Here is a 23003-nt window from a genome sequence, read left to right on the forward strand (position 1 = left end):
AAATGCTGCAGTGAGGAGGGGAAGAAAAAGTGTTGCCAACCAGATCTTTTGAAAACACTTTGTATGATGACATGAGAGACTTTGTGATAAATCTGTGCAGATATTCACTATTTTGAGACTATAGATCTCAAAGCACCCTGGCCAAAAGTTTCTCTGGGACAGGATTTCAAATGAAGTTTATTTCTTTTGAGGTTTGTTTGAACGTCCAAGGATCCAAGGATGTAGATTTGCACCCTTTTTTGAGAGGATGTAATCTACTAAAGGAAGTTGTGCCATTTCTGTAGTTTCAGGGGAATTTTGTTGTCTCTTTATCCACAGGTTCTCAGGTTGAAACACAAGAAAGCACATTAAGCACAAGAAAGTTGAAATACATTAAGGCATTTGGAAAAATGCTGAAAAAGTAGAAATGGAGTAAAATAGAATTAATTAGTATTTATTTAGCTATTACAGAAAGCTATATAGAGCTATGTGTTATATCCACAGTAGTGTTCTTAATGTAATATTGACTTACTATGAATTCATAAGTCTCTGGTGTAAATATATGTTGTATATATAAGAGCATTTAAAGCTGACCCTACTTTTAAAAAGGTCTTTTTTTATGCCTGCTCTGAAAAACTCATACTAAATTAATGTAAGTTTTATTTGCTGTGGGTTGGGGAGGAATACATTTAAGGACAATAGTGTTCTTAAACTGTAGCTACAAAAAATATGAATGCTTATGAAAAAAATGAAATAAAAGAGAAGTCTTCTATATTCTGATAAAAAAATTGTACCTATGCCTCAAAATGTATCAAGAGAAGAAGATGGAGACTAGACCAAACATCAAAGAATTTTACATTTTGATTAAAGGCATAGAGGATTTCATAACAGAAAAAATATATCCAATGTATTAGTTCCAGTGGAGTTAGAAGTTTTGAGATTGATTTATATTCACAGTAATGCACTAGATCTACTAATGGAAAGATCAGATTTCTATTTACCCTACTAGATAAAATCGTATTGCTGTTCTCTGACTTGACTTGCCACATAACTGCTATTATATGAATACCTGAAATTAGATCAGTGAAATGGTCTAATTCTATAGGTGTTTTGGCACTATCAAATCTAAAGACTTTTAAAATTATTTGGACACTTAGTTGGTCTTTAGTTCTTCTAATCCTCCTCCTAAAAATATAATACTGTCCTGTATTAACAGTTGCACTTCCTGGTGACTTTTTGGCTATTGAATAGAATGATTTTTTTTTTTTGTCAAAACATCTGCCAAATCCGAGTAAAATTATATACTCTTGTCCATCTCTTTTATGGAGCTGATAACATAAAAACAGTTTTGACTTATCTAAACGTAAGTTGTCTGGCTTGTTTTCTTCAGATAATGTTGAGGTGAATAATTGTACTCGAGTTGTGACTTTGTTTTGCATCTGGTGTTGTGGTCTTTTTTTTCTTTCTGAAAATTCACAAAGATCTGGGATTAATTAAAGGATCTAGAGAAAAATGAAATATAGAGTGTCTTTAGAATGACATTAGCAGAGGCACTCTTTACTTAAATGTCATCTTGGAAATCTAGTACCTTCCTGAGTCACCCATTACTCAGTCATTACTCAGCATGAAGACTGTGGTTTCTTCAGGCCAAAACAGTCTTTACTTCTTGTGAAGAAGTAAAAAAGTTGTATACACTCTGGTTTTTTAAAACTAGAACTAAAGCCTTAAGCAGCCCTCCAAACCATGGAATCACAGACTTGTGGAGTGATTAAGATTGAAATGCACCTTAATCTAGTTCAAATTTCTTGCCATTTTAATCACAGAGATGACATGAAATTGCCACCACCAGGTCTTTTTAGTCTATTATAACTGAAAATAATGACAGCTATGTCAAGATATTCCATGTAACACCAATAATTATACAAACTTTGAAACTGAAAAAACTTAAAATGGATGATCACATGGAAGCATTTATCCAAATGAGAACTGGAAATGTATGAGAATTATAGTTTACAGTCTCACACATTGTGGAATATTTTCTGCTTTTACTTTTTAAAAGAGGACAAAGAACAAGAAACATCCATACGCTGTGCAACAAAGGACAAGAGAGAGAGTATGTGGGTTACACACCTTGCTAAGCAACACAGATGAATAAAATGTTAGCTATCATGAAATTTGCTAAAAATAAGGAATAGTGAAAAAAAATGAATGAACAACTCTCGTTACTCGAAGGATTGCTCTGTATAGTTACCACCTCTGCTTGGTAGTCAGATACAATCTGGCTGTTATTTCTCTGCATAGAGGAGCGTTAACCTTCCTATTATTGAAGAATAGACACAGCTTCCAAGAAAAAGTATATCAGAACAGACACCAGCTGAGGGGTATCATGGATTCATTAAGGTTGGAATAAACCTCCAAGTTCACCAAGTCCAGCCTTTAAATGAACACAGCCTCATCAACCAAACCACAGCACTAAATTCCACATCCAGTTATTTCTTGAACTTTTTGAGGAGTTGAGACTTCACAACATCCCTGAGCAGCCTGTTCCAATGATTAATCACCCTTTCCATGCAGAAATTCTCCCTGATGTCCAACATAAAACATGCCCTGGCACAGTTTGAGATTATGCCCTCTCATTCTGTCACTATTTTCTGGGAGAAGAGGCCCTCTCCTACCTGGCTACACCCTCCTTTCAGGCAGTTTTAGAGAGTGATAAGGTCACCCATGAACCTCCTTTTCACCAGGCCAAACAACCCCAGTTCCCTCAGCTGCTTCTCTCATTAATTACTCTCTTAACCCATTTACCCACTTCATTCCCTGTTCCCTGACATGCTCCAGCACCTCAGTGTCTTTATTGTAGTGAGGGGCCCAGAACTGGGCACAGCACTCCAGGTGTGACCTCTCCAGTGCCAAGTACAGGGGGACAGTCACTGCCCTGTTCTTGCTGCCATACTATTGCTGATACAGGCCAGGATGCCATCGTCCCTGGCCACCTGGACACAGCTGGCTCATGTTCAGCTGCTTACCAGAAAACCCAGATCCTTTTCTAGCAGGCAGCTTTCCACTCACTCTTCTCCAAGCCTACAGACTTGCATCAAGTTGTTTTGACCAAAATGTAGAATTGCCAAAATTCTGATATGTTGAACATCACACAACTGACCTCAGCCCCTTAGTCCAGCCAGTCCAGATCCCCTAGCAGATCCTTGCTACCCTTCAGCAGATCAACCCTACCATCCAGCATAATATCACCTCCAAACTTACTGCAGGTGCACTCATCCAAATCACCAATAAAGATGCTAGTCAGAGCTCCGCTCCTCTCCTCTCCTCTCCTCTCCTCTCCTCTCCTCTCCTCTCCTCTCCTCTCCTCTCCTTTTGTGAATTAATAGAGCTTTCAAGGGCTCTCTGTAATTACTTGACAAAACAGAAATCAGATGTACTTTTAAAGCTACTTATAAATATTTTCATATGAATAAGTTTGTGTGTTGGAAACTCATAATATACTGTTCATAGGCTGTAAGCTATAAAGTTTGTTTACATATCAATTATTTAAATGTTTTTAAATCTCCTATAAATTTATTTTCAGGTGGAACAGCATCCAGGCAGAAAGGATTTTTGGGATGCATTCGTTCATTACGGTTGAATGGAATGGCCCTTGATCTGGAAGAGAGAGCAAAGATAACACCAGGAGTTGAACCAGGCTGCCCTGGACATTGTAGCAGTTATGGTAACCTGTGCCACAATGGTGGAAAATGTAGAGAGAAATACAGTGGATTCTCCTGTGACTGCACTTTCTCAGCCTATGCTGGTCCATTCTGTAAGAAAGGCAAGCATGTCTTTTAGCTTTATCAGTTATTGAAAACAGGATTATACAGTCCAGATCAAGATCTTCAAATCTCCTTAAAGATATGTTGAAAACTTGCAAAATATGCACTTTACATAATGTAGGTAAATGTTCAGCTGAGTTTACTCAATATCTGTAAGTTTTGCTAAACACTTTTTTTTCCGAGATAACTTCAATATATACCATTTAAGCAGGAACCACATTACCCTTTTACAGCATGAAGATGCTGAGAGGATCAGCATCTTCATGCAACTATTTTGATACTTTGATACTACAGTAAATCTAGGAACTATTTTTTTGTGGTAGAGCATTTGGATTTCTGTCCTTCAAATAGTAATCTCAAAACTAAGTCTGAGTTTGGAAAACAAACCAAGGAACAGAAGAATTTAAATCTACTTTTTGCTGTAAGAAAGTAAGATCTTTGCAAAAAGGCCTGAGCCTGTTTTCCAAGTCTTTTTAAAGTAGCTCTTTGGTGAAGTTATCATACTGGTAGATGATTACAAGTCTGAATTTCAAAACTGAATAATGAATGAATGAATTTCAAAATTATCTAGAAGTTTTGGTGTTTGCATATAATTCAGATTTGCAAAAAATCTTGCTTCCTGCATGTATTAAATACATTCTGCAAAGTACTAAGCAGCTTATATGCCACAACTTCATGTTACTCTAAATTAGCACAAAATCTGCCCTGTCATCACTGCCACCACAAAAGTGAGGGACCCAAAGTCTTTGGACTTTCCATATCAAGCACTGCAGGTCTAATGGCACTATATGAGGAATGATGTTTTCCTCCCCTGCATCAGAAGGGACTAATGGTCACACTGTAATATTCAGCAGAGACAGACTAGCTTCTGTTGCTAAGAGTGTGGGGTGACCTAAATAATAACTTTCAGTCAGCTTTTTTCAAATACTGGACCAGATTACAGAAATTTCAAGAAATTTCTCCAAAGTGCGAAAGCTGTGATCCAAAGCACTAAGACATTTTCTAAGCACTAAGACTAAAACTTTTCTGCTTTTAGCAGAAAACAGCAGAAAACAGAAATCACAGAATTACAGAAGCTCTCTATAAGTAATTCAAACATAAGAAGAGCATAAGTAGGTTTCTATTTTCCTTTTTTTTTTCTGCCACCTGACCAGTATCTTCTACCACATATCTAATCTAAATGTTAAGATTCAAATTGCTGCACCCACTTCCTTGTAGGAGCACCATACATGCGAGACAGAATATACTGTGCTTGAGGACCAGGATGATCAATAGAAAATAACTTAGAAAAAAATGCACTTCTTCATGAAACAGATATTTAAGACACACATCTAAATAAGCTTTTGCCTTAGACCAAGTTGTGTCTTAAATTTCTCTGTAGTTCTAAATGCTAGTTTCATTTAAATTTACTTTTTAGCTTTATCACAATAGTCTAGAATACATTTTATTTTATTCTGTGGTGTGGCAGAAGGAAAAAAACACCAACCAAACAACAAAAAAAAACTCTCTAGTGTTATTTTGCATAATATTAAAATATTTAATTTTTTGTTTCAGAGATCTCTGCCTATTTTTGGACTGGCACTTCTGTGACATACAACTTTCAAGAATACTACACATTAGCTAAAAATTCCAGTTCTCATGCCTCTTCTTTCTATGCTGACATGACACTGGCCAGGGAAGCAATTACATTTGCCTTTCGAACAACACGGACACCAAGCTTACTGCTCTATGTCAGCTCCTTCTACAAGGAATACCTCTCGGTCATTCTCACCAGGAATGGTGAGTTTTCAGATTGGATGTCTGGAAATAGTAATGAACATCATAACTGTCAGCTTGGATTCTTTTTGATTTCCAGACCTGAAGCAGGAACTACATATTGTCCTGTTGTTTCTTTAGATCGTATCTTTGTTTTTCAGCTGCATCAAGCAATGCTTTCCACATGAAAAGCATTCCTCCTACTGTACTTTCAACTTTCACTACTGTTTTTTAATCATGTTGTCAAAAATCTTTATTTCTGAAAATCCTTTAGAAATGTTTGGGTTTTAAAGTTTGGAAAAGAAAATTAAAATTTATCTGAGCTGCATTCTATTCATGAGGCCTATTAATTGCCATCCTCAAAAGAAATTATGAAATAAAATAGGTAATTTCATTAAATTTATTTCATCTGCTACTTATATACCTATGAAAATACATATATATATACACATACCTGTAAAAATACATGTAACATTACTGACATTTCTGTGTAAGATGAGCATTAACTATTAGTTGGATTTTTCCATTCTTTCATCTAGATCTAGGTATTTTTTCTTTAAGTAAAAAAACCCCACAGGCTGAGTTAAATTTTCAGGTTTATCTTTGCAGACTGTGGATCTGTGCTTGAGGAAGGTTCTATGCTTACCTAGACACATATTTGGATATAGAATAGCTGCATTATCCTCCCCATCATGTGACACAGAACATGTGTTGCTCATGACTGGCCTGGATCTGACATGGGCTGCTATTTCTTGAGCATGAGAAGAAAATTGTGGTCCATCTGCAGCTGAAAAGGAATTTCTGACCAGGAAACTACATTGCCTCTGTGTTCTCCTCTGAGTCTTTGTGTGATTATTTGTGTACAGATGGTATTTTGGGAGTTAACAATAAGGAATGGAAAGTGATCTAGGAGTTAGTACACTGCATTCAATTAAATTTTCAAATGGTCAGAGGTTTACAGGACTGGAGAGGCAAAACATTATTCAAGAATTATGAGTTATATTTGATAAGTCACAATTATGAGAGCTACCAGACTGAGTCTTTCTCAGCTGAATTTTGAAAGTAATTATAAAATTTCTGCCCAAATTTAAAGTCAATAATCAAAATTGAGACAGCTTATGACTATTTTTGCCACTATATCCTGCTTCTGACATTGCTATTACTCATTCTGTTGCCTTTAATTTCTCACTTTTATCCATTTCTCATGGCTAAGTCCTTAAACAAATCAAGCATTTGTTTTGCCCTTGCAGTACCCCTGTGAAGCATGTTAGATCATATATTGCTTATCGTATATTATATAGTATCTTTCACAAAATATATGATCTATACTGCTTATAGTGTATGTAGTGTACTACACCTTTTCTCTCTTTATCCCTGCAGGAAGTTTACAGATTAGGTACAAGTTAGATAGTCATCAAGATCCTGATGTCTTCAGCATCAGTTTCAAAAGCATGGCGGATGGACAACTACAACATGTGAAGATTAACAGAGAGGAGGAAACACTTTTTGTAGAGGTAATTCTGTTACGGGTGGGGGAAAAAGTGGATTATCATAAAAAAGTAGACAAGCAAAATGCAGTAAATACTTGCAACAAGGCAATTACCCCCAAATAAAATGTGCCTTAACATCTCAAGTAATCAAAGCAAAGTTAACACTCTCATGATGCACAGTCAAAATTAATGTTAGCCAATCTCTTTGATGTTAATTTTTTTATTTCAACAGGCCAATATCACCTCCTAATTTTGTATGAAAATGCAAGTAATTGTTTGATGGTTGAATTTTCAAAATTTGGTAAATGTGTGTGACTGCTGTTGTTTGTTTTGGGTCTTGCATTTTCAGGTTTTTTAGTTAAATTATGCATTAAATTACAGGACAAATATATTACCACACAGATAATAATGTAGGTCTTTTAAAATTTTTCTTTGGTCTCTTTTACATCATCAAAGGAATGTGGCTATTAAGGAAGATATTTTTTGCTATTTTTGTGGAAATTTCATGAAAAATAGAAACATTTATTTTGCTAATGATTGATATTAACATGCAAAAAGTCTTTTTTTAATACAATTTTAAATTCAAAATACCTGCATGTTATAATTTAGTATTTTGAAGCTAGAACTTGAGTAATGGTACTTGGCTTGAAGTTGTTCTAGAGGTACCCTGAGAGGCAGAATATTTACAATATAATATTTGATCTTTATGAAATTAAATACTGAGTGCCTTTTTAAAATGAAAAGAGATTTTTTCATATTCTTAAAGGTTTGCTATTTTTTATTCATCCTAGAGGTGAAAAAGAAAGAATCAGGCAAATCACTAAGATAAATAAAGGCTTATCAAGTGGGATGCTTAAGAATATCAGTTATAATCAGTGATCTAAGGAAGCTAATAATCTATTTCCTGATGAGTTTTTATGCTATAAATAACAAATGCTTCCCCCAGTGTTGTAGTGCACTAAATAGCTTATTTAGTTGGTGTTTTTACCCTGGTGATGGGAAAATTTTACTGGGTATGTCAGGTCACGTGGACCGTTTATTCCCCCTTTCTCATCACATGGTTTGTCCCCATATCCCCCGTCCCTTAGGGGTCTGTCCCACGGGTGTTCCCTCCCCTTGCCCCTCCCCAGTGTTATCCCATTGGCCGCGGTCCTCTTTCCCCGCCCCCATCACCTGGGGGTTAAAACCCTACAGCAGGTGTGGTTCTGTCTCTTTGCTACCTGTGTGGTCACTCCCACCGGATGTGTCCTGTCTCAAGCTAATAAACTGGATACTCGTCTCCACGTGGCAAAGAGCACTTCTCGTCTTTTACCTTCCGTCTACACAATTCCGTGTGGGCTTTAGTCCTGAGCAAGCCGGATCTGGATTTATATTAGCCCAGAGACCCACGGATTTATTGCACCTCAGACCTTCTTAATTTTAGCCTTGATCTTACTTGCGTTTTTGAAAATATTGACTACTATTTCTTGCATTATTCTACTTTGTTCCTCACTCTATCATTCTGTAGGTTAACCAGAATGAAAGAATGAAGTTTATTCTGTCTTCAGGCACAGAATTCAATGCAATCAAGTCTCTCACACTTGGGAAGATTTTAGGTAAGTGGAACACCACAGCATTTTCTAGAACTACAAGGTTTTCTAAAATATGGATCAAACGTCATCATGAGGCATGAAAAAAAACAACAGAAATGTCACTGGAAGGCATTTGTTGTTGTGGATTTACTTAGACACAGAGTCACAATCAAGGTAAAAACTTCAGTCTTGTGGAAATACAGATATAATAACAAATAAGTGCTTCCTGAAAAAATGATCAAGTGGGTTCCATTAAAATAATTGTACACTTCTCTCTCATTTTGCAATCAAGCATTAAGAAACACCACTTTGTTTTCTATTCTGGATAAAAAACAAATCAAATTGAAGTCATACACAAAGATGATATAGTACTATTAATCACGTATTGTACTTGAAAAACTTCCTGTGATTAGATTTTTATGTAAACAGTGAAGAATATGGTAATGTAAGTCAAATCTTTGTTGAAGATTCTTTGTCTAGTGATGATTCTTCAAAATACCTCTGTTTCTCTTAAGTAATCATCAAAATGAAATTTACCAATCTACAATCACCATTTCTTAAAATAAAATAGCAATAGCCTTGACTCAAATTCTCAAGATCTTATTATTTTCATACCTTTCACTTTGGCAATGATAGAGGAAGATTTGGTGTTGGTGCAAATTTAAAGGGTATTTCTCTTTTCTCTAAAGTGATTTCATAGAGTCACAGAAAGTTTTGGGTTGAAAAGGACGTAAAAAGTCATCTAGTTCCAGCACCCCTGCTATGTGCTGGAACAGCTTCGTCCAGACCAGGTCATTCAAAGCCTCATCCACTGGCCTTGAACACTTCCATGAGGGTATGCACTGCTTTCCCGGGCAATCTGTTCCAGCGTTTCTCACCCACACAGCATAGAATTTCTTCCTTATTTCCAGGTTAAATCTACAACTGTTCAGTTTAAAGCCATTCCTTTCTGTCCTATTACTACATGCACATGTAAAATGTCACTCCAGCTTTCTTGTACCCTCCTTTAGGTACTGTAAGGCTGCTATAAAATCACCTTGGAGACTTCTCCAGGCTTGAACGTCCCCGACTCTCTCAGTCTTTCTTTATAGGAGAGCTGCTTCAGTACTTTGATGATCTTCGCAGTCCTTCTCTAGATTTGCTCTAACAAGTCCATGTCTTTCCTGTCTAGGACCCCAGAGCTGGATTCAGGGTTCCAGGTGGGGTCTCAGCAGAGCAGATGAGAGGCACAGAGTCACTTCCCTTGCCCTGCTGGCCACAATGCTTTGGATGCAGCCTGGAGTCGTAGAATGGCCTGGATTGGAAGGGACCTTAGAGATCACTTCATTGCAACCCCCTATAAATAGGCAGGAGCACCTTCCACTAGACCAGGTTTCTCAGAGCTGCATCCAACCTGGGCCTGAACAGTCGCAGAATACCAATGGCTTTTGGGCTGCAAGTGCACATTTCTGGCCCATTTTGTGCTTCTTGTCCACCAACACCACCAAGCCCTTCTCCTCAAGGCTGCTCTCAATCCATTCACCCCCCACCCCAGTCTGTATTGATACTGGGGGTTGCACAGATGCAGGTGCATAACTTTGCACTTGCCATTGTTGAATTTGATGAGATTCACTCGGTCCCAGTCCTCAAATCTGTCAATGTCCCTTTGGTTGGCATTCCGTCTCTCAGGTGTGTCAACTGAACAGTTCAGTTTAGTGTCATCCACAGAGTTCCTTCAGATGCACTCAATCCTGCTCTTGGTGTCTTTAGAGAAGATGTTGAACAGAAATAGTGTTGGCCTGTTGGCCCAGAGGAGCACTACCTGTCACCAGTCCCTGTTTAGACATTGAGCTGTTGCATGCAAATGTTTGGATAAGGAGATCCAGTTAATTCTTTATCTGTCAAATAGGTGGTTGTTGTTCTCAATTATGAGAGTTTTATCTAGAAAAGGTAGAATAATAATTTTAAATATATCATAAAATTCATACAGGGATAGTTATTTTTATGAGAACAATTACCAAATGCTAAATAGCTTAAAATGTATTAAAGAAATTCAGAAACCATGTTTATAGACCATAAAAAGATCTTAATTATTGTTTAGTTACCTTTAGGAGAATCTCAGTGTAGCTGATTTGTTTTCTTACTGTAAAACTAAGTACCTCTAACACAAACAGAAATATATACTTTAGAAATGTAGATTTTATATATAAATCTCACACTCCAAAAGAGAACTGGTGTATAGATATGCCCAGAAAATGAAAAAGAGAATGATAATTTATGCATAACTTTAAAGCAATATTAGCTGAAATATAAACTACTACAAGAAAATGTTACAAATATTTCCAAACTTTACAATATGTTGATAAAACTGATTCAGGAATGTATAATATTTGAAGTGTAGTAGTTTATTGCAGTCACACTCACATAAGGTTAATACCACAGTGACCAGAACAGAATGAAAGCTTCTTCTATCTTTGTTATAAAATATCATATCAAAACTTTTATCTGTTTGCTTAAAAATGCATTTGATTAAATCTGTGGAAATGTACACTTTTAGATATATAGTCTATTGGCCTTTTGACCAGGACCAATATTGTCTCTTCTAAAGAGCCATACAGTTACAAAAATTCAGAGGTGGGATTTTCTTCAGTTATATGATGGCTTTGCAATGACACAGCAGTTCAAAGCACAGAGTTATAATGACCTGGGGGGCAGTCAGCCCAATTTGTCTCAGAATCTGTACTGAAGAAAACATGTTTCTCCCCATTTCAAAGGAGTTACTATTTCTCTTAGAAATCTGATTGCTTTAGGTTCTGATTGTGAAGTCCTATCTAGAGACTGAAGAAGACTTCCCGAAGGCAGAGGAAAAAAGTAATGAATGTTTATTGCAGTGAAGAGGTCTAAACATAACGAGTTAACAAAATATGAGATCATGTATTTCTTGTACATGAAAATATTGTTCAGGAAAACCACACAAGGAAACTTTAAAAAAAAAAAAGAATTATCTTCAGTTGGAGAAGTATTTTTCTGAGCTCTTCTGCATTTGAACATGACAGTTTTTTGTTCAAACAAAACTTGTGCAGAATCTCCTGCTCTAGCTGGATCCCTGTGAATCTATGGGACCTGAGGGGATTCTGAAAAAGCTGGCTAATGTCACTGCCAGGCCTCTCTCTGTGGTTTTTGAATTATGGAATCTGTTCAAGTTCCAGTTGATGGGAAGCTCACTGATGTTGTCCCAGGTTTCAATAAGGGTATATAAGACTGACCCAGGGAGCTACAGGCCCATCAGTCTCACTTCAGTGCCTGGTATAATTATGGAGAAGATTATTATAGAAGGCATTGAAAAACAGTTGAAGGACAATGTAGTCATTAGTCATAGCCAGTACAGGTCCATGAGAGGAAAGTTTTGCTTATCAAACCAAATTTCTGTTTATGACAACATAAACATTCTTCATTAATCAAGGGAAGCCAGTTGACATAATCCTTTTCAGTAAATCTTTTGAAGCTGTCTCTCACAGGATCCTTCTGGACAAAATGTCCAGCCCATGGATAAACACATCATGTGGTGGGTGAGCAGCTAGCTAACAGGTCAGGCACAAAGGGTTACAGTGAATGGGGTGACATCACCTGTCACTGGTGGGGTTCCACAAGGCTCCATTGTCAGCCCTCTGCACTTCAACATCTCTAGAAATTACTTGGATGCAGGACTTGAAGGTACAGTAAGTTTGACAATGATACTAAATTAAAAGGAATTATTGACTCCCTTGAAGGCAGAGAGGCCCTGCAGAGAGACAGAAACAAATTAGAGGGCTGGGCAGTTGCCAACTATATGAAGTTTAACAAAGACAGGTTCCAGAGTCTGTAGCTGTATGTAAGGATATAATGGGAAATGAGATGCTGGAAAGCAGCACTGCAAAAAGGGACCTAGGTGTCTGGTCAGTGACATGTTGAACATGAGCCAGCAGTGGCCTGGCAGCCAGGAGGGCCAGCCCTGTCCTGGGGTGCATCAGGTACAGCATCACCAGCTGGGCAAGGGAGGGGATTGCACTGGGATGGCCTCACCTCAAGGTGTGCAGTTTTGGGTGATGTAATATAAGACATAAAGCTATTAGAAGACATCACAGTTCTTGTCTTAAAATATTCCGATAGGAACTGTATGTCTACTGACTTTCTGCTTATGACTACTTCATAAAAACAAATGGTTGAAGCAGAGTTAAAGAGTTACTGAATGTGTTTTGCTTTTGAGAGATGTTTTATATTTATTTTTTTTTTAAAGACAATGTAGGTGGAGTAATTTTGTCTGTGGTAAACTTGGGTACTCTTATGAAATGAATTGCTAATAAGATACTTAATGTCTTGGTTTTGAAAGAGAGCTATCTCCTAAGGAAGGCAGGAGCCTCCCTTGGAATGGAAAATGTAAACCCCCTCCCTCCGAATTATTAGAATTTTGAAATTAAGGGGGTCTCAGGCAAAGATATGAGGATAGGAATAACATTTCTTTACTGGTGTGTATGATAAAGCAAAAAGCACCCACAGCTGCGGCACCGACCCCAAACAGGACCCGGGGCCCAGTCCCGGCCCGCTGGGCCGCGGGCCCTTTCCGCCTGCTGCAGTTCCGGGCACGGCCAGCAGGGGCGCTGCTGCTGCCGGGGGCGGGGCGGGGGCGGGGATTCCCCACGCCTGCAGGGGGCGCTGTGGCGCGGGCCGGGGAGCGCGCGGTGATGGCGGCTCGGGCCGGGCGGGAAGGGAGGGAGGAGAGGCTGTGCCTCACAGCCCTGGGGCAGCCGATCCCGGTGCCCAACAGGACTCTGAGGAACACCAAGTAGCAGCAGCAGCCACTTCTTTTGTTTTCTTAAGTACCCAGTCGTTAATGTGTCCAGCAACTTACCAGAAAAAATTGTGTAAGTAAAAAGTAGCAGAAGGAAATAAACCTAACCCTCAGCACTTAAGGGTGCATAACTTCAGTTTACTGTAACATACAATAAACAGCCTGTGAGTGTTTTTGAGTGCCACTTTCAGTCACTTAAATTTTACTTTAGGAGAACGTTGTCCCATCTAATATAAAACCTTACTTTATCCAGCAATATTTTCTAGTTAAGAAGTCAAGTGAAATCAAAGGATTCATTTATTTCCTTTCCTATTATATGTAGTTTAGTAAAGGATTTGTATAGGAACTAAAAAATAACAGAAACCACTCTCCTCTTGAGGTTTTCAATCTGACTCATATTTAGAGGTATATATTTTTATTACAGAGGGTTTGTGAAAATGCTTTCTTGCCACTTCATTGTTAATCTTCTTAAAATATCCCATCCTAGCAGATCCTTCAGTACATAGAGGCAGATATTGAAAACAGCTGCAAAGAAAGCAGAGACAGTTAAACAGCCAGCATCTTATGTAATCCATCAGTGTAGGTGAGCAGACTTTTGTCTGACACCCTTCTATCTCATAGTCCATCATCACTGCAATAAGCAGAGATCAGTTGAAGAAAATGCTATTCTGCTATTTTGCAGTATTCTACCTGAACACATTATCCCATTTTTCGCTATTAACCTAAATTTTATTGAGGAGTGCACTGTAAAACTTAAAGTTATTATGGTGGTTATTGTAAAGGTCACAAGTTCATTTGTGGGTTCCATGACATGTTGGAAGTGAAAATTAATGAGATGAAATTCCTTTTTTATTTGCAAATTTACTTCCCTTATGAGTTCTCCTTTTATAACTAGTACTTCCAGAGTTTTTGCTTAAATTAGAACTGTCAGGGTAAATAAACTGTTTGTTTTCTTTATCAAAAGTGGTGCTTTAGTGAGAGTTAACAGAGAGTTCTAACATGCAAAGTACTTTTCACAAGCGTTTAGAAAGGTAACTCAAGAGAAAAAGTGGGAAGGTATCTTCTTTCTTTTTTTTTCCTCCCTTTGTGGTATCAATAATGGTATCACTTTTTAAAATGCATAGTAAATTTGAACACTATTCATTTTTAAAAATTTCACAGAAAATATCTTGATGGATTTCCAGGATTGGACGATCTGAGATCTTCAGGGTTTTTGCTTTGACAGACTTAATGGTGCTGAGATGGAGTAGATATATGTCTATAGAATGAATATGTTCCAAAAATATTTATTAGAAGAAATCCAATAAAATGCATTTTTCTGGAATTCATTCTTCAGTCTTATATTTTTGCAGAATGAAAAATTGTTGAATTTTAATTTAAATACTTTATTTACAATAGAAACTTTTTGCTTTGGAACTTGCTCTAAGAATTTAAAAGCATTTCCCTCAGCAAACTAGCAACTGTCATCTGTCCAAAAGAAAGGGGTAGGTGTGAATATATCTGACTGTCTTTTCATTAAAGTCAGACAAGAAAGAGATTCTGTGAATCTACATATGTTGCTGCAATTCAAATATACTCAGAGGAACACAGGTTAATTATTCATTTATTCTTCTGACACTTTATTTTGTACATTTGCACTATGATTAATTGTATTCTGTTCCTTTTGATTAACAGAAAACAGTGATGTAGATGAGGAGACTATGAAGGCAAACTCTCAGGGGTTTGTTGGCTGTCTATCTTCAGTGCAGTTCAACCACATTGCTCCTTTGAAGGCTGCACTGCACCACAGCACCTCAGCCCCTGTCATTGTAAAAGGGCGTTTCACTGAATCCAACTGTGGTACTTTAACTGGAGCTGACTCAACATCAAGTGAAACAACCCATTCATTTGCAGGTAGCATATGGTTATCACTTGTTCTGATCTCTGAAGCAAAATCCAAATAGAATACTCATGACCTGAATCACAACTGACTTTTTATTTTCCATGTGGGTTAACATCTCAGGAGTAGTTTGTAAATAATTCTCTTTTATATGTATTTACTTCCTTTTCTCTAGCCTTTCTCTTTTCATCTGAATGTTTACATTTTTCTTTTTATCTCTGCAAAGTGTCATCTACATTGATGTTCTATGCATGCTTACTGACCCATACTACTGCCACTGTACCATATTGTAAATGAACTGTGACTGTGAGAATTTCTTTAAAAATGTCTTCTATTTGTCTGTCATTTTCTTTTTTTTCTTTTTTTTTTTTCTGCTGCAGATCACTCTGGACCAATAGATGAGGGAAAGCCCTTAGCTAATGCAATCAGAAGTGACTCTGCAATTATTGGAGGTAATAGGGACTGTAACAAATACACAGGAAACTTTTCTTTCTGATTGTGAATCTGTCAGTGATGAATTGAAGTCAGTTTAGTTTTGTGTGCATACAGGAACAAGTAAAAGCTCTTCATTTTACTACAGTTGGTAGACAGATAGAAGTCAAGCATTGTTTTAAAATGCAATTGATCACACTCTTCTTATTACATAAATTTATGGTGTGTTGCTATATATTGAAACATTCTGATGAAAAACAGGGTAGTAAGGACAGAATTTCAACCTGCACAATAGTGTTGTCTATGACTTTAAAAAGTGCTTGGATTTCTTGTGAAAAAAACACATATTTAAGAAAGAACCATCATTTCTTCTTGACTTTGCCAAAAAATTACCTCTTGTTACAAAGTCGTGTTTAAAATTTTCTTTAATAAATCTGAACAAGAAAGACTTTTTCTTGAGAATATGAGGTGTCACTGCTTGAATCAGTCCTCTGACAGTCTGAGGAAATTTCATCCTGGTTTTCTGTTTGGAAGGCCATGTTCTCTTGGAAAGACTCATTTGTGTTGATTTACTGCTTAAAATGCATGTTAAAATAATAACAATAAAAATAATTACCATTGGTTTGAAATACAATCTCTTCTTCATTTTCTTCCTATTTCTTTTGGAAGAAAATTTTGGCCTTTTTTATCAGGCTAAAATAGAACTACAAATGACCATTCATAAATATTTTTCAAAATACTTTTTTTTTTTTTTTTAGTCAGAGGAATAGAGGAAGAACCCTGTAGAATTCAGTTACTTCCAAAGTGAATATGGTGATAGTCCCTTTTTTGTTTATGCCTGTCAGACCAGAGCATAAAGCTTACAATAGATGTATGTGCTTAAAGTACAGGACTGATACAGGAACCCGATGTACAGGTTTCATCACTACGCCTTTCTGGATGATTGTCCATCTCGTATGAATTCTTTATGAAGGATCCATCTCATATGGATACCCACATGAAATCTACCACTTCTGTCTCTTTAGCAAAAATGAGAAGTACTCAAATGAGCCTCAATAGGGGCAGTTTGGGGTTGGGGACCCTCATCAGAAACTCAACTCATTTTACCATTATGTCTCTGTCAGTTCAAATTTTCTTTCAAGGCATAGTGTCTTCACCTGTGACAATCATCCTCTGCAAGAATTTCTAGGAGTATTTCTTCTTTTGGGAGGAGCTGAGGAAATAAAACTTAAAGATGATGTTTTGGCAGTATAATTCTGTTTCAAATTGCATAGATATTTATCCCACTGCCCTTAGACAGAAAGGGCAGTGGGATAAAAAGGTCACCCCCTCTGTCTTTTAAATTCTGAAAATACTTACTTTCTAAGAGTTTTTAAAGTCTCATAGACAAAGGAAATAATGGAATTTAGTAGAACAAAACTGTCCAGGCTTTTCATTTAAGTTAAAATTGTTTAGGTCTATGAATGGTTGAGTTAGGATAAGAACATCTAGTCACTTTTGTCTTCCATTTATACAGTGTTACCTGCTATGGTCACTGCATGCAAAAGCACACTGCGTGACCAGTGACTTTTAAGAGAGTAGTACCCAAGATACTAAAATGAGATTATTAAACCTAGAAGCTCTTCTGCTTGTAAAGTGATACTTATTGTATCACTTTGGTGATTTTGTACAGACCAAATGAGAATTGTACCATTGGTTTCAAGGAAGGTAAGAATTTAAAAGTACATTTTCTGAGTTTTTTACATGTCTAGCTTTGTCAAAACTTGCTTTACTGTTTCAAAAGATTATTTTTTTTTTACATAAATATCTGTACATAAAGATCACTATATACTAGATAACTTAGTGTGGGTTTTTTAAGTGTGCTAACAACAAAGCATTTTTTTTAACTTCAAGCTGTAATAGGTACAATCCGTTTAAGATAATAATAACACCACAATTTTTTGTTATTATGGGAATTTGGCACTCACAATTTTTCTACTGCCCATGTTTGTTTAAAAGTCAAAACAAAGCAATCTGTGCAACATTAAGTAAAATTTAAACACCCTTAAATTAATATAACTAAGAAAAGTATCAGTTCAACTACTTCAGACAAAACAAGTTTATAGAAAAGTCCTTAAAGAGAGCATCTACTGTGATTCAAATAAAAGAATGACTGTTCTCATTAATGTAAATAAAAACAAGGTTTACTTAGATTGCAAAGTCCATCTCAGAGAAGGATCTGCTGTATTAAAACCTTTATATTCCTGCAATGCTGCTCATAGTAGAGATCAAGAAAATAGGCATGTACCGAATTTTGGATGCTCTGTTTTTATCTACAGTGCTAAGAGACTAGGTATTTTTATTTTTCTTGCAGTGGTGACCAAGTTGTGCAACAGACTGTCCCTTTGTCTACTGAGGCACTGAGTCACTGCATTACAACTGTTTCCCAGACTGCTTAGTGTTCTCTCCATCCCAACAGCCTAGTCCTATTTTCTGCCTCTAACAAACACGATACATTTCCCTTCTGTTTCACATCTCCTCAAATTCCTCTCCTGCCCATCTTCTGACTCATGAAGCTGGAGTCCTAAGACCATTATGACAGGATGAATGAGGAAGAGAGGAGATGGGCTGGCAGTCTGTAAGGTCTTGCTTATCTCTTTGAGAAGTATCTCACCTTACTGTTCCTTATCTGCAGTGGCTTGAGTTCCCAAACCAGCAGAGATCTAGGGCCTGATAGTGAAGGAGAAAAAGAAACCCTCTTATTGAAAATAAGGCCCCTAGCGGTTTTCCATTCAATAATTTCAGAACTTATAATGATCTGTGGATTTTATATTATTATTAATAGAGTGCAAAATTTCAAAACAATCACTATGAAACTTATACTAGAGTGCTCTTTCTGATTTGAAAGCAGCAATGTCTTCTCATTTCTCAGGCTTTCCTGTAGGCCTTCCATTATGTGATGTAGTCATTCCTTCTTCGTCTTGCTCTCTGGCTTACGTGTTATTATTTGTCTGTCCTTTCTCATTACTTTTTTTCTCTTTTCTTCCTGTAGGTGTGATAGCAGTTGTCATATTCATCCTGCTTTGCATCACGGCCATAGCCATACGCATTTATAAAAAAAAAGGCATATACTCAAAAAATGAGGCAAAAGGATCTGAAAATGAAGACAGTGCTGAATCTGCATTGAAAAGTGAGCTCAGCATGCAAAACACAGCCAATGAAAATCAAAAGGAATACTTCTTCTAATTGTCATTAATGATTTAATCTAATATAATGATGTGACAGTCTGACTTTCTTGCTAAGCCAGGGGGCTCTCACTGGGCAGAAAATGTTCTTGCACACTACTCTAAATACAATGGATTTGAGACTTACTATACTTGATATGTTCAGTCTCAGTGATTGCTGTAGCGGGCCTCTTTAAATTACATGCATTCCTTAGCTATTATACGGTAAATGCGTTTTATGTAACAGTGAATTAGATATTGTAACCAATTTCATTGTTGGTAGTTTCCGACTGTTCTAATGTGACCTTCTACAAATGAAGTTTAATGTACACACTGAATATGATTTTTGAATGGGAAAATTGTTATGAATTTATTCTTATCCTTTTCTTTAAAATTTGATTGATGATTTTTTTGTTCAAGGTGAAAGGTAGATTCTAATACTTTGTGTTACTAAAGAAATTCTGCTGTGCTGCATAATGGTGATCCGTCTTACTTCCTCAAACTGAAAATGCCTTTTGAGCTGCTGATGGCTGGTGTCAGCATCTGCTTGTGAGCCATGGCATTTAATGTCCAGAACAAACCGTAATTTTTTCCCCTGGGATATGACTGATATCTTCATTATCCCTTCCTTTTGTTGGGCTTAGCAGAACTGAAGAGTGTACAGTGGGTTGAAATATTTTAAAATCTCTTTTGCAGTAGATTTTCACTTATGGTCAGGTGATGGCACCAAGAGACTCATGCACATTCTAGGCATTTTGAATAAAACTGGGAGGAAAAGGCAAGACCTTTGCTTAGAAACATCAAGACTAACAATAGTTAATTTATGAAGAGTGAAAATACCAAAAGATGGTCAAGGTTACTGTCCCTGGAAATTAGTGATGATGCTTCTGTCAAGAAGTAACTAACTGGGTTGTATTCTCTGAAATTGTTGTATCTATGATTTGCTCCATACCTCAAGTCTAATTTTTTTCAATGTTATAGAAATTATACAGTGAACACAGGAACACTTTCATTCTGCACTCTTAATACTACCTGCAATACCTCTGTGAGAAAAGGTCTGATTACAGCACTCAAAATTAAAAAGGTGGCTTACTATGCTGACAGAGTAAATGAAAGCTATTTATATTTTACAAACAAATTATTAGATATGAAGGCTAGCTGTAAGTTGTCTAAAAAGAAGATTGTAAGGTCACTTCAGACACCATAGGGTATCTGAAATACCCATGTGGCCTGATGTGAATGTCATAGATTCTACAGAAGGTATGTGTTTTTTGGTAGAAGGCATTATAAATGGCATTGGATGACAATATTTAGGTAACTGACCCATACAAAGCATTTTTCGGTTTTCCCCAATCAGATGACTGGGTGTCTGGAGCTTGGATCTGAGAAAACAAACAGGATTTCTATGACATTGTAGACTTTAGATGGAAATTTAAATATCTTCCAGAATTTATTTATATGTACTCCCACTGAAAGCAATGAGAACAGTCATTGTTTTTCTATTCAAAGAATCAAAGCTAGACCCTAGATTGTGCAGTTTAGAAAATGTTTATCATAGGTGCCCAACAACATTATAAAGACATGGAAAACTGACATGGTATGCCAAAATCCTTAATATGTAAATTTCTTTACATAGATAGTAATTGTAAATATAAATGTTCAGCAGATGTTTTCATTTAAAACTTATTTTCTTCCATCAGTCTTTACTTTCTTTTTTCAGAATTCTACCATTCCTTTCTCCTTCCTTCTATACAGATTTAGGAATTTTTAGGAAAAAATGATTTCCTTTTTTGGGGTGCCTGGATGCTCTGCAATCATAGCTTGTTCAGATTAACATGTAGTGCTTTCTTGTTTTCATTTTTGCAATTCTGTTTGCATCTCTGATAGATTAATCAGGCTGAGGACCCAGGATCAAGAACTGTATCCATGTTGTGGATTTCATACAGTTTGCTTCATGGTAAGAGGTCACCTTTAGGAAGGCCAGAGTACTGGACTATTCTTAATAAAATATGATGAAAATATCCTGTTTGTGGATGGGGAGTGATGGAGGTAAAAGCCTCACATGAGCCATGACAAGAAGACTTTGAATTATTAAGTTTACTAGTCTGAACCTTCTCATCTACTTACTTTGAAGTGAAAATTATGACTCCTTTTTGAGGCTGTGACCTAAATTGCATTAAATTCAAGAGGAGCCCTCTCAGGGACTTCTCTGCAACCAAAGCCTCTGCATTTCAGGAGGTTTTCCCTTTCTGCTATAGACAACTAGGCATCAACCTCTTAGTGCCACTTATATAAACAGTGTCACCTACTGTTGTGTGTAGGGGTGTGTCCCAGTCAGCTCCATTTTTTAGCATTGTGGGATGTAGTAACAATGTGGGACAAAATCTATAAGATGATTATTATAGTACACCAAAGCAGATATTTTGGTTGAATAATAAAAGACAGGTTGTCTTTTAGCTTGACTCTCATAAGAGAGTTACTCATATAAACCTAAGAAAGCCTAAATTTTACCCACAACAAGACAAGTTGGAAGAATGTAAACCTAACTTTTCAATCACTTGCTCTTGGTTTTATTGCCTTGTAAAGTTTTATTGTGTGTCTTCATGGAGAGAAAGTTCTCTTTCTTTACTTTATTTTGTTCCAAATGAATACTTTATTTTCCTATTCCTCAGAATTTTTAAAAGGAACAGGAAAGCTTAGTAAAATCCCTATTTCACAGACTAGATAAAAAGGCGGAGGAGGATAAAAATGACTGTATGAGTGGCACATTATTTCATTCAAAGACTTCTTTTAAGGCATTTTATTTTGTGAGGGATTCTAAGAGGGAAAAGATATATGGATTTTGTTGAATGAACATCTGTAGATTTGTAGAATAAATCAATTACGTCTCCCTGAAGATGCAAATGCCCATTTTCATCTGTAGGAACAGTGATCATATGTTTGTTACCTTAATCTAAAATATACATGTTTGAAATCAATGAAGCAGCATTTTTCATTACTTGCTGCATTTCTATGGGGATAAAAAAATGGTGGCACCGAAGTGCGCTAAAATGTCATGGAACATTGTGCTGTCCCTTTTTGATTCTCTATTCCATTGTGTGATTTCACCTCACTGTTAATAAAGACTTTTTAAAATAAAGTGAGGAAAATATTTTTTAAAAGAATTTGTATTAAAAAGTTTAAAACTGACAACAATATACTGATTTTTTTTTCAACAGTAAATATATGTAGAAGTGCACATAATATATTGGTGAGTGTGGTTATTTATAGATACTTTGGAGCACTAATGTGACAAATTTGCTATGCATTGACACATTTTCCATGGTAAATATATTTTTTCTTAAGTACATAAGAAAATAAATAGCGTCATGTATGCTGGTACATTTTTAAAGCTTTGTGTGGGCTCTAGCTATAAAGGGCTTATAATTATTTATGTACTCAACATTTAGCATATAAATATGATTTATTTAGGTTTTGGGAAAACATTTTCCAATACATACACTGTTGTGTAAATGAAGAATATGTTATAAAACAAGTGCACAACTTAACATGAAATGTAGTCACAGTCAAAATAAATTTACAATATTGTTATTCATGGCAGCGATGTACAAGAAAAAAGGCATGTAAAAGACAAAATTTCTTTAAGGAAGCCCCTGCATAAATTCAGAACATGCAACTATTGCAACTTTGCAGGGAATTGATAAGAAACTATCATTTTGAAATAAAATTAGTTACCTTTAGAAGCAATTGTAGTTGTTTGCACTCAAGGCAGAGATATAGGTGCATAAGCTGTGTTATGCTACAGGAAAATAATGTTCTTTGTAACAGAAAAAATATTTCCAGAGTCAGAAAACCTAATTCTGAAAAAGCTTGTTCCCTAGTCTCTGAGTGCAATGCACATTCTCTGGAGTAAATATGCAGAAAAGTGACATAATTTTTGCAGATTGAGCATCTAATTCTGCAGCCAAAATTATGGTAATTCCTTAGTGTTCCTGAACATTTAATGAGATTGTGCATTACCAAATGCACAAAAACAAAAGTAAAAAATCCTTCAGAAACTAAT

The 23003-nt window shown here is 36.4% G+C and overlaps 1 protein-coding gene across 2 annotated transcripts in view; it reads left to right on the forward strand.

Annotated features, from left to right (window-relative positions):
- The window catches only part of CNTNAP4 (contactin associated protein family member 4), a 202627-nt gene extending 180444 nt beyond the window's left edge, over positions 1–22183 (forward strand). Inside the window, exons 18-24 of one of the 2 annotated variants that reach the window (XM_054652497.2) lie at positions 3563–3802; positions 5358–5582; positions 6939–7072; positions 8556–8643; positions 15101–15319; positions 15686–15757; positions 18769–22183. In XM_054652497.2, coding sequence (XP_054508472.2) covers positions 3563–3802; positions 5358–5582; positions 6939–7072; positions 8556–8643; positions 15101–15319; positions 15686–15757; positions 18769–18962 — 1172 coding nt within the window. In that variant the 3' untranslated portion in view covers positions 18963–22183. The remainder of the gene's footprint in view (positions 1–3562; positions 3803–5357; positions 5583–6938; positions 7073–8555; positions 8644–15100; positions 15320–15685; positions 15758–18768) is intronic. The other variant, XM_077171392.1, reaches the window with a different exon arrangement.
- Positions 22184–23003: the final 820 nt, after the last annotated feature.

This window comes from Agelaius phoeniceus, chromosome Z (assembly GCF_051311805.1).
Source record: "Agelaius phoeniceus isolate bAgePho1 chromosome Z, bAgePho1.hap1, whole genome shotgun sequence".
NCBI classification, from domain to species: domain Eukaryota; kingdom Metazoa; phylum Chordata; class Aves; order Passeriformes; family Icteridae; genus Agelaius; species Agelaius phoeniceus.